Source organism: Rhinoderma darwinii, chromosome 11 (assembly GCF_050947455.1).
Source record: "Rhinoderma darwinii isolate aRhiDar2 chromosome 11, aRhiDar2.hap1, whole genome shotgun sequence".
Classification (NCBI taxonomy): Eukaryota; Metazoa; Chordata; class Amphibia; order Anura; family Rhinodermatidae; genus Rhinoderma; species Rhinoderma darwinii.
In genome coordinates, this window is record NC_134697.1 from 3688480 (window position 1) to 3701211 (window position 12732).

Sequence of the window (12732 nt, forward strand, 5' to 3'; positions counted from 1 at the left end):
TCGTACAGAAAATACGCAGCAAATCCGTAACGTGTGGATAATCCCTAAGACTGTCCCACATATAGGACACCAAAGAGGCGGAGTTTATGCATATTTGCATATAAAGGGGCGTTTCTATGCAATTATGGGGGCATTCCGGGTCCGAACGGGGCGGGGCTTAAAATGTCCAGTGATTTGGGATTGACATGTTGGGAGGTTTGGATCTGATTAGATATCTGCGTCATTCCCCTGCTCAGATCCTGACCTAGTGCTGCTTACACAGCTGCAGTTTGTTACAGTTGTATCCACTAATCCTCTGTGGGCTAAACAGTCTGGACTTTAGTCTGATACATTTGACCTGCACTGATACATTGTAGCAACTATCAGCACAGGACAGAAATTTGTGCAACTGCTCATGTTACACTGGTATATATTGCAACAACCCTTCAGCTGTGTGATTTTTCACCCCTTGGTGTAAACAAGAATTTTCCCATTCACTGACAGTAAGCAGAGATCTAGAAAATGTTGAGGAATTAAACACAAAATCTATTAGATATTAGACTGTAATGTTATAATGACCTGTGTAATATTATTATGACCTGTCGTGTTATAATGACCTGGCTGTAATGTTATAATGAGCTGTCGTGTCGTGTTATAATCACCCGGTTGTAGTGTATAATGAATGACCTGTCGCTGTCGTGTTATAATCACCCGGTTGTGGTGTATAATGAGCTGTCGTGTCGTGTTATAATCACCCGGTTGTAGTGTATAATGACCTGTCGCTGTCGTGTTATAATCACCCGGTTGTAGTGTATAATGAGCTGTCGTGTCGTGTTATAATCACCCGGTTGTAGTGTATAATGAGCTGTCGTGTCGTGTTATAATCACCAGGTTGTGGTGTATAATGAGCTGTCGCTGTCGTGTTATAATCACCCGGTTGTGGTGTATAATGAGCTGTCGCTGTCGTGTTATAATCACCCGGTTGTAGTGTATAATGAGCTGTCGCTGTCGTGTTATAATCACCCGGTTGTGGTGTATAATGAGCTGTCGCTGTCGTGTTATAATCACCCGGTTGTGGTGTATAATGAGCTGTCGCTGTCGTGTTATAATCACCCGGTTGTAGTGTATAATGAGCTGTCGCTGTCGTGTTATAATCACCCGGTTGTAGTGTATAATGAGCTGTCGCTGTCGTGTTATAATCACCCGGTTGTGGTGTATAATGACCTGTCGCTGTCGTGTTATAATCACCCGGTTGTGGTGTATAATGACCTGTCGCTGTCGTGTTATAATCACCCGGTTGTGGTGTATAATGAGCTGTCGTGTCGTGTTATAATCACCCGGTTGTAGTGTATAATGAGCTGTCGTGTCGTGTTATAATCACCCGGTTGTAGTGTATAATGAGCTGTCGCTGTCGTGTTATAATCACCCGGTTGTAGTGTATAATGACCTGTCGCGTTATAATCACCCGGTTGTAGTGTATAATGAGCTGTCGTGTCGTGTTATAATCACCCGGTTGTAGTGTATAATGAGCTGTCGCTGTCGTGTTATAATGACCTGGTTGTGGTGTATAATGAGCTGTCGCTGTCGTGTTATAATCACCCGGTTGTGGTGTATAATGAGCTGTCGCTGTCGTGTTATAATCACCCGGTTGTGGTGTATAATGAGCTGTCGCTGTCGTGTTATAATCACCCGGTTGTGGTGTATAATGAGCTGTCGCTGTCGTGTTATAATCACCCGGTTGTAGTGTATAATGAGCTGTCGTGTCGTGTTATAATCACCCGGTTGTAGTGTATAATGACCTGTCGCTGTCGTGTTATAATCACCAGGTTGTAGTGTATAATGAGCTGTCGTGTCGTGTTATAATCACCCGGTTGTAGTGTATAATGAGCTGTCGCTGTCGTGTTATAATCACCCGGTTGTAGTGTATAATGAATGACCTGTCGCTGTCGTGTTATAATCACCCGGTTGTGGTGTATAATGAGCTGTCGTGTCGTGTTATAATCACCCGGTTGTAGTGTATAATGAGCTGTCGCTGTCGTGTTATAATCACCCGGTTGTGGTGTATAATGAGCTGTCGCTGTCGTGTTATAATCACCCGGTTGTGGTGTATAATGAGCTGTCGCTGTCGTGTTATAATCACCCGGTTGTAGTGTATAATGAGCTGTCGTGTCGTGTTATAATCACCCGGTTGTAGTGTATAATGACCTGTCGCTGTCGTGTTATAATCACCAGGTTGTAGTGTATAATGAGCTGTCGTGTCGTGTTATAATCACCCGGTTGTAGTGTATAATGAGCTGTCGCTGTCGTGTTATAATCACCCGGTTGTAGTGTATAATGACCTGTCGCTGTCGTGTTATAATCACCCGGTTGTGGTGTATAATGAGCTGTCGCTGTCGTGTTATAATCACCCGGTTGTGGTGTATAATGAGCTGTCGCTGTCGTGTTATAATCACCCGGTTGTGGTGTATGATGACCTGTCGCTGTCGTGTTATAATCACCCGGTTGTGGTGTATAATGAGCTGTCGCTGTCGTGTTATAATCACCCGGTTGTGGTGTATGATGAGCTGTCGCTGTCGTGTTATAATCACCCGGTTGTGGTGTATAATGAGCTGTCGCTGTCGTGTTATAATCACCCGGTTGTAGTGTATAATGAGCTGTCGCTGTCGTGTTATAATCACCCGGTTGTAGTGTATAATGAGCTGTCGCTGTCGTGTTATAATCACCCGGTTGTGGTGTATAATGAGCTGTCGCTGTCGTGTTATAATCACCCGGTTGTAGTGTATAATGAGCTGTCGTGTCGTGTTATAATCACCCGGTTGTAGTGTATAATGAGCTGTCGCTGTCGTGTTATAATCACCCGGTTGTGGTGTATGATGACCTGTCGCTGTCGTGTTATAATCACCCGGTTGTGGTGTATAATGAGCTGTCGCTGTCGTGTTATAATCACCCGGTTGTGGTGTATGATGAGCTGTCGCTGTCGTGTTATAATCACCCGGTTGTGGTGTATAATGAGCTGTCGCTGTCGTGTTATAATCACCCGGTTGTAGTGTATAATGAGCTGTCGCTGTCGTGTTATAATCACCCGGTTGTAGTGTATAATGAGCTGTCGCTGTCGTGTTATAATCACCCGGTTGTGGTGTATAATGAGCTGTCGCTGTCGTGTTATAATCACCCGGTTGTAGTGTATAATGAGCTGTCGTGTCGTGTTATAATCACCCGGTTGTAGTGTATAATGAGCTGTCGCTGTCGTGTTATAATCACCCGGTTGTGGTGTATAATGACCGGCCGGTTTACGCTCGCCTTTCTCTCTGCAGCATAAATATAAGGAGGAGTTTGAAAAATCGAAAGGGAAAATGATCGGTTTGCGTCGGTTGGAGGACGACCTGAATCTGTCGCATTCCGTTCACGCCTCGTCCCTATTCAGTGAGGTAAGAGCTCAAATGTGGGACCCTCATCCTGCATCAGGCTATTATGGAATGCCCCCTGATTGTACCCTGTACCCCCAATAACACTAACCCCCATCATCTTCTAATTATATCTTATTATAGCCCTTTATAGAAAAGCCTCTACAGCTTCCACAGAGGTTGTGACCCAGCTTTCCCAGACTCCTGAACGGCAGATCTCCAAGGCATGCACCGATACAGGAATCGGGCACATTATGGCCATTTAACAAGGCTTGCCATTCAGGGGTCTGGGAAAGTTGAATGGCAATCGTTGTGAGAAAGTTTCACTCATATTGGTTGTCACCCAGCTTTCCCCGAAACTGATCTAATTAAAGGCTAAATAAATTTTTTTACATCCTGACAGTAGAGACGACTTCGGGCAATTACTGGCCCTTTAATGATCTATATCACATCCTCCCAGAGCAGTTACATACAATGTCTATACTGCCCCCTAGTGTGAATATGCTGCATTACATATACATTTATGCTAATAGACTTTGACATTCAATCCTTTCTCATTTTCAAGATCTCCACTTGCTGTCAGTGAATGGGAACATTCTTGTGTATACCTGAAATCCTGTTCTGATGCAAGGCTTATTGCCAGAGAGAGGAATGATACTGTAACGAGCCCTGCAGCTGTGTCAGTTCGACATGATCAGAATTTGTTTTCAGCCTCTGGATGTAAATAAGAATACTCCCATTCATTGACAGCAAGCAGAGATCCTAGATCTTGCATTATATATGAGCAAGTTAACTAAGTTTTCATTATAAGGTGATTAGGCGTTATGTTCAGAAGACTGGAGCGGCCCTTTAATGTTCTCGTTCTTCAGATCCAGTACAAGAAAGGCTCCGAGGAGAATAAATGTCGCTTCCACATGCCGATGGATATGGTGAATTTGGTCCACGCACGGAAAGCGCAGGCTTTGGCCAGTGACCAGGACTACAGACATCTCCTTCACCATTATACGGCGCTGTCTGATGACCTCCGACTCATGACCGCCAAAAAGGCTTACAAGCTGCAAAGCGAGGTAATGCTGCAAAACCGCTACTAAACCTACGTAAAATATGCGCAGAACCGGAGCGAGCAAGCGTCATGTCATTTGTCCAAATATCGTGAGAGAAATCCCTGGACCGCACATCCACTTTTATACTTGATCTATTGCGGCTCAGAAAAATGTACGAACACGAGGATCGTAGTAAACCGTGTGATATAAACCACGTGACGGCGACCGCTTATAAGAGGGTCTCTACTCCATCAAGTGCAGTGTCACATGGCAAGCAGCGCCGCAGGAGGAGCAACCCAGGAGACCAACAGCACCCACCCTGCCAGTCTAAGGCGCCTCGTCTCTGTACCCCCCTCTCTCCCTTTATGGATATATATATAAAAGTTGCACCGCGCTTCATAGGGGTCTCCAGATGTGAACGGGGGGAATCCAGATCCCACCCGTAATGTCGAAATACTGAGGAGGGAAATTCTGGAAAGTGTCTCAAACTTGTTACCCGCATGGCCCACCCAATTATATAGGACACAAATACTGCATATGACCCCCTCATCCCACCCCAAAATTAATACAGACCCCAGACCCCTAAATAAATACAAACCCCAGACCAGACCCCTAAATAAATACAAACCCCAGACCAGACCCCTAAATAAATACAGACCCCAGACCAGACCCCTAAATAAATAGACCCCAGACCAGACCCCTAAATAAATACAGACCCCCAGACCAGACCCCTAAATAAATACAGACCCCAGACCAGATCCCTAAATAAATACAGACCCCAGACCAGATCCCTAAATAAATACAGACCCCCAGACCAGACCCCTAAATAAATACAGACCCCAGACTAGATCCCCTAAATAAACACAGACCCCAGACCAGCCCCCTAAATAAATACAGACCCCAGACCAGACCCCTAAATAAATACAGACCCCAGACCAGATCCCTAAATAAATACAGACCCCCAGACCAGACCCCTAAATAAATACAGACCCCAGACTAGATCCCCTAAATAAACACAGACCCCAGACCAGCCCCCTAAATAAATACAGACCCCAGACCAGATCCCTAAATAAATACAGACCCCAGACCAGATCCCCTAAATAAACACAGACACCAGACCCCTAAATAAATACAGACCCCAGACCAGACCCCTAAATAAATACAGACCCCAGACCAGACCTCTAAATAAATACAGACCCCAGACCAGACCCCTAAATAAATACAGACCCCCGACCAGATCCCTAAATAAATACCGATCCCAGACCAGACCCCTAAATAAATACAGACCCCAGACCTGACCCCTAAATAAATACAGACCCCAGACCTGACCCCTAAATAAATACAGACCCCAGACCTGAACCCTAAATAAATACAGACCCCAGACCAGACCCCTAAATAAATAGACCCCAGACCAGACCCCTAAATAAATACAGACCCCAGACCTGACCCCTAAATAAATACAGACCCCAGACCAGATCCCTAAATAAATACAGACCCCAGACCTGACCCCTAAATAAATACAGACCCCAGACCTGACCCCTAAATAAATACAGACCCCAGACCAGACCCCTAAATAAATCCAGACCAGACCCCTAAATAAATCCAGACCCCAGACCAGATCCCTAAATAAATACAGACCCCAGACCTGACCCCTAAATAAATACAGACCCCAGACCAGACCTCTAAACAAATACAGACCCCAGACCAGACCCCCTAAATAAATCCAGACCCCAGACCAGATCCCTAAATAAATACAGACCCCAGACCAGATCCCTAAATAAATACCGATCCCAGACCAGACCCCTAAATAAATACAGACCCCAGACCAGACCCCCTAAATAAATCCAGACCCCAGACCAGATCCCTAAATAAATACAGACCCCAGACCAGATCCCTAAATAAATACAGACCCCAGACCAGATCCCTAAATAAATACAGACCCCAGACCAGATCCCTAAATAAATACAGACCCCAGACCTGACCCCTAAATAAATACAGACCCCAGACCTGACCCCTAAATAAATACAGACCCCAGACCTGACCCCTAAATAAATACAGACCCCAGACCTGACCCCTAAATAAATACAGACCCCAGACCAGACCTCTAAATAAATACAGACCCCAGACCAGACCCCTAAATAAATACAGACCCCAGATCTGACCCCTAAATAAATACAGACCCCAGACCAGACCCCTAAATAAATACAGACCCCAGACCAGACCCCTAAATAAATCCAGATCCCCTAAATAAATACAGAACCCAGACCAGACCCCTAAATAAATCCAGACCAGACCCCTAAATAAATCCAGACCCCAGACCAGATCCCTAAATAAATACAGACCCCAGACCTGACCCCTAAATAAATACAGACCCCAGACCAGACCTCTAAACAAATACAGACCCCAGACCAGACCCCCTAAATAAATCCAGACCCCAGACCAGATCCCTAAATAAATACAGACCCCAGACCAGATCCCTAAATAAATACCGATCCCAGACCAGACCCCTAAATAAATACAGACCCCAGACCAGACCCCCTAAATAAATCCAGACCCCAGACCAGATCCCTAAATAAATACAGACCCCAGACCAGATCCCTAAATAAATACAGACCCCAGACCAGATCCCTAAATAAATACAGACCCCAGACCAGATCCCTAAATAAATACAGACCCCAGACCTGACCCCTAAATAAATACAGACCCCAGACCTGACCCCTAAATAAATACAGACCCCAGACCTGACCCCTAAATAAATACAGACCCCAGACCTGACCCCTAAATAAATACAGACCCCAGACCAGACCTCTAAATAAATACAGACCCCAGACCAGACCCCTAAATAAATACAGACCCCAGATCTGACCCCTAAATAAATACAGACCCCAGACCAGACCCCTAAATAAATACAGACCCCAGACCAGACCCCTAAATAAATCCAGATCCCCTAAATAAATACAGAACCCAGACCAGACCCCTAAATAAATATAGATCCGGGATGGTCTCCTCCGTTTTTCTGGGAGTCTCCTGGACATTCAGTATAATATAACCAATCACACACACTCTTTCTGGTGCTGCAACATTGTAACTCTCAAGCCACGCCCCCTTTAAAGGAAAACTGTCCGAGCTTCCGGTACCGCGTGTCGCACATTTCATACGGTATTTTCGGTGACTTTCTGGTCTACGCTGATTGATTGATGATCCCCACAATGTTTTTGAGGTTCAGGCAGGAACCTGTATCAGTAATGGCCGCTCTGATCTCACATTTTCTAGAACTTGTACCGATCGGATCTGAACTTCATGAGAGGCGTCGGCTGCATCACTCCGGGAGCGCTGGACATCGAGGATCGGAAGAGAGCGACAAACCTGATCAGTGAGGTAATGGACCCCCCGGAGGAGCGAGGGCCACAGGTCCTTCTTGACTGTGCGCATACCACCATCCTGCAAAGGCCAGGGGGGGGGGGTTTATCTATAACCCTTAAATAATTAGCCCGACACCAATTTCCCTTTAACGTGGGTTGACTCGAGGGTCGGCCACAGCTTTATTTATTATTTCTTTATTATCCAATTTCACATAACTTATTAACCGTTTCATACCCGTATGCCAGCCTGCCTAGGGCAGGGCATGTAGGTCACTTTTCTTATAACAAAATAACGCCACGAGGAGGATGCGCATTCTCAACTGCGCACCCCTCCTCCCCCACGACCCCCGGTCAACCTGAACAAAGCCTCCTCCATGCCATCCTGGATACCGGACAAAAAGATGTCCAGCCCAATATCCGTGAGGTGCACCCCATCCGGCAACAGTAAACATCTATTATCCCCTTCCAACTGCCTATGCCGAATAACCACCCCCCCACCAGCTCTGACATACCTCGAGACCCTGGTGTTCAACAGGCGCCTCCCCCTTTCGATAGCGTTAAGGTCACGCGCTCCCGCCCATTCCGCCCGCGGAATCACCTCAGACCATACCAAAACCAACTGGGAGAAGAATGACGTAAACCTTTCCAAATCAGACTGAATCAACGCTATCAGCTCGCCCAACCGCACCGAACACAGGTCATTCCCTCCAACATGTATCACCAACACCGTAGGAGCCGCCCGCTGCCTACTAATCGCCACCACTTCAGGTAAGACATCCAGCCATCTTAGTCCCCGAACTCCTCTCCAGTGCACATCAGCTCCCAGGATCCCCAACGAAAGACCTCCTGGCCGTATAGAAGCCCGTCGTTCGGCCCAAAAAACATAGGAATGGCCGATAATCCAAATAACCGGACGAGGACCTGCAATAAACATAGTATTAATGTAAAATCAAATCCGGGCGAATATAACCAGTAAAGCACTCAGAACGCCAGCGCCCTATGCGCCGCACCTCCCCATCGGGCAAACCCAACTCGCTGGCCGTAGTAGCAGCACCTATCCGGAATGAGTGAGTACCAAACTCCTTGGGGGGAAACCCAGCCCTGGATAAGGCGGACCTGAACACCGCCGTGAACTGGAACCTGGTAAGAGGCTTACCATCTGCATGGGCTAGGAACTGAGCCCCAGGCAACCTGGCCCGCGCGTACTGCGAAATGGCTTGTACCGGGCAAGCCGGCCCAGGCACCGGCCGCAGAGAAATCCAACAACCCTTCCCAAACATATCTGTCTTGGACCTACGTATGCGAAAACGGATGCCGGCACTAGCCAACACCACGTCGTCAGCCAGAAGGCCCCCCGGGCGGGTGGCCGACATGGCTACCAATTCGGAAATGCGTAGGGCACCGAAAAAGGCCAATACAAACGCCGCCGTGAGCAACTTAACTTCAAAGGGAGAAGAACAAACGACCGGCAACTCCTGTAACAGTTTTATTAGGATTGGGTAAGAGACCGGGCGCCTCGACTCGCGCCTGACCGCAGACTTCTTCCATCCCTTCAACGCCTGCGTTATGAAAAAGGACTTGGTAACATCCGGCCACGCGCGCAATTTAAAAAAAAGAAGGACAAACCCGAGAGTCGCCGCTGCGCTATCGCACCCGAAACCCCTTGCTGAAATAATTTCTCCAAGTATGACAACACGTAAGACTTAAGATCAGCCGCGTCCGGCCCCAAGGGGCGCTCCCCCACCACCTCCAGCCACTCGTTCCACGCCTTCCCATATGCCGCCCAAGTGGATGGTGCGAGCGATGCTCTCACAAGGGGGGTCAACTGAAGTCCATCATCTTCCACAACGAGTCCGGGCAGCTGGCCCCTGCCGAGTCCGCCTGTGGGCAAAGTGAACGGAACGCCTGCCAATTAAAACGCGACAAAGCATCAGCAACCTTATTACAAACACCGGGAATATGCCTGGACCTGAAATTGATGTTGTGTTGGAGGCATCTTAAAACAAGACGCCTGAGCAACACAACCACCGGGGGAGAAGAAGAGGTTAAGTGATTTACAGCATGAACAACACTAGCATTGTCTGACCAGAATACCACTGATGAATTAGCCATTCTCTCACCCCACAGCTCAACCGCCACTATGATAGGAAATATTTCGAGGAGCGTCAAATTTCTGCACCAACCCCGATCACGCCACACTGTAGGCCAGGGAGAAGCACACCAAGATGAACCGAGAATAGCGCCAAAACCAGCACAACCAGCAGCGTCAGTAAACAACTGAATCTCGTGGCTGGAAACCGGGGGAGTACGCCAGCACGTTCGCCCGTTATAATCAGCTATGAAATTTACCCACACCTGTAAGTCACTCCTCAGCCCTGCAGTAATGCGCACATAGTGTGTAGGGGACCGGGCCCCCGCCGTGGCTAACGACAACCGACGCGAGAAAATACGGCCCATAGGCATGACCCTACTTGCAAACACCAACAAACCCAATAATGACTGAACCTGCCTTAGCTGCAACTTTTTGGCCGCTATGGCCGCGGACAGGTGAGACCTCAATTTTGATACCTTGTCCGCCGGCAAACGAAACACCATCTGCACCGAATCAATCTCGATTCCCAGAAAAGACAAAACCGTAGTAGGACCCACAGTCTTTACTTCCGAAAGGGGAACGCCGAATCGCCCCGATATACTGCGAAACGAATCTAGCAACGATTGGCAACGTGTTGAACTGGCGGGACCTACGAAAAGAAAATCATCTAAGTAGTGTGTAGTGTACTTACAACCCGTAACGTCTCTCAGAACCCACTCTAGGAAAGAACTAAAAACCTCGAAATAATAACAGGAAATGGAGCATCCCATAGGTAGGCACATATCATAAAACACTTGCCCTTGCAACTGGCAGCCGAGTAAGTGATAACAATCAGGGTGGACCGGCAGTAATCTGAAAGCGGATTCCACATCGGATTTAGCCATGAGGGCACCCTGGCCCGCCTGGCATACTAATTCAACTGCCCTATCAAAAGATACATAGGAGACCGCCGCTAGGTCCTTATCTATCCCGTCGTTCACCGAACGCCCCTTGGGGTATGACAAGTGGTGTATTAAACGAAATTTTCCGGGCTCCTTCTTGGGAACTACGCCTAAAGGTGAAACCCGTAAGTTAGGGAATGGTAAGACCGAGAAGGGGCCAGCCATCCGGCCCAACTCCACCTCTTTGTCCACCTTGGCCCTGACGACCTCCGGGAACTCAGACGCCGATTTTAGATTTCCCGAAAAAAGGGGCGCCGAGTTGAAAACGAAAGGGATAAAGAAACCGAATGAAAAGCCCGTCCTAAGCAAGGCGGCTTCCCCCATCTTGGGGTACCGGTCTAGCCATGGCAACATCTCTAACACGCGAATTGGGGTCCTCGATCCTACCCGTACTATTGGGACGGGAAACTTGGGCGCTCCGCCGATTGCACCGCACGGCTGGGTGGGCGGCGCCACAGGATGAGCATTCGTGCTTGAATTTGCAGGAAGCGTAAAATTTACAGTGTCCCTCATTGAAAAGCCAGCAGGACCCGTTGCGCTTACTGTTGAGGGCCCCCGCCCCCGCGGCTGCAAATGCTGGTGGGGAAGGGGCCCCGGGCTGAAAGGGGCGTTGTGACATCATAAGTCTAAGCCACACATCGGTCGCCTTAGTGTCCCAACCCACCTCCGGTTTTTGTGACATGCGCCTGCGAAACTCCTCATCATAACGCCACCAGGCCGTACCCCCATGAGACTTGTAAGCACTAAAAACCGTATCTAAATACACAAAAAGTTGGAGTGATTTTTCCGGGTTATTCTGAGAAACTACACAACCTAACACCGCAAACGCCTGTACCCAATTATTAAAAGTTCTCACTACTTTGGGCTTGGACGGGACCCCTCTTTCAAAGCGACGTTCCCTGTCGACGGTAGCCGAGTCCACAGACACCAAGGACCAAATATCCACGTACTCATTACGCGCTATTTTTTCCCGGGTATCATCAGATAAATGAGCTCCAAGGGGGGGGATCCCGCAAAAATACGTATCCCTGAAGGCGGGTAAGGAAGGGCCGGTCATAGACGTAGACGCTTCCACTAGCGTTTTTGGTACCTCCAGCGGTGCCGGGGTGGGGATGGCATTCGCCCCACCCGCCAACAGGGATCGTAATACATTCACAATTTCAACATCAGATGTGGCCCCCGAACCCCAAGCCCGAAGGCAATCATACTCACTGCGTCCAGGAGCTGGCGCTGGGACCAGAGCCGTTGAAGGCGGCGGTGGGGGAGGAGCAGGTGCAGAGGATGCTACTGGCACCTCTCCCATCCTTGCGCTCGCGGACCTTCGGCGACCGGACGCCCGTGTGCTATGGCGACGCCCGTCATGGCTGCGGCGCCTGCCGTGATGGGACGACCCAGTGCAAGAGCTCGACGATCCAGAACTTGAAGATGAAGGGGTGCGTCTACGTCGCGATCGCCGCCTGCTGCGCCTGGAGGAGCGGCGTCTGGAAGACCGCCGTGAGCGGGATCGCCGAGTCCTGTTGGTGCCCCTTGAGCTGACTGATGACGCCCGCTCAATAACATCCGTAGCCGCAAGACTAGGACCCCCGGCAGTAGGACCGACCAGTGCACCCACAGTAGTCGTGGGAAGAGGCGGCGGTAGTGGTGCCGGTTGCGTCACTCCTGGCGGATCCTGTCCGCAGTGAAAGAAGTCCTCATCACTGTCACCTACTGACTCGCTGTCCGCCACATCCAATGGGGGGGGTGACGTTTCATGCCACCCACCCGTAGCAGTGCTAGGTGGGATGTGCTGCGGGACTGACCCTCTGGTGCTGCTTCTAGTTCCCATCCCACGACCTGTTGGAAGGAGAGTCGCTGCCGGATTAGCCTGTGTACACCCCAGCGGCGGCCGTACTGCTGCCCTAGGCCGAGCCC

General features: G+C 48.9%; 1 protein-coding gene across 1 annotated transcript in view; it reads left to right on the forward strand.

The window, feature by feature from the left end:
• NRAP (nebulin related anchoring protein) overlaps positions 1–12732 on the forward strand; it is a 140346-nt gene that overhangs the window by 86946 nt on the left and 40668 nt on the right. The window contains exons 27-29 of the mRNA XM_075842687.1: positions 3294–3407; positions 4253–4450; positions 7700–7804. Of these exons, the coding sequence (XP_075698802.1) occupies positions 3294–3407; positions 4253–4450; positions 7700–7804 (417 nt within the window). The remainder of the gene's footprint in view (positions 1–3293; positions 3408–4252; positions 4451–7699; positions 7805–12732) is intronic.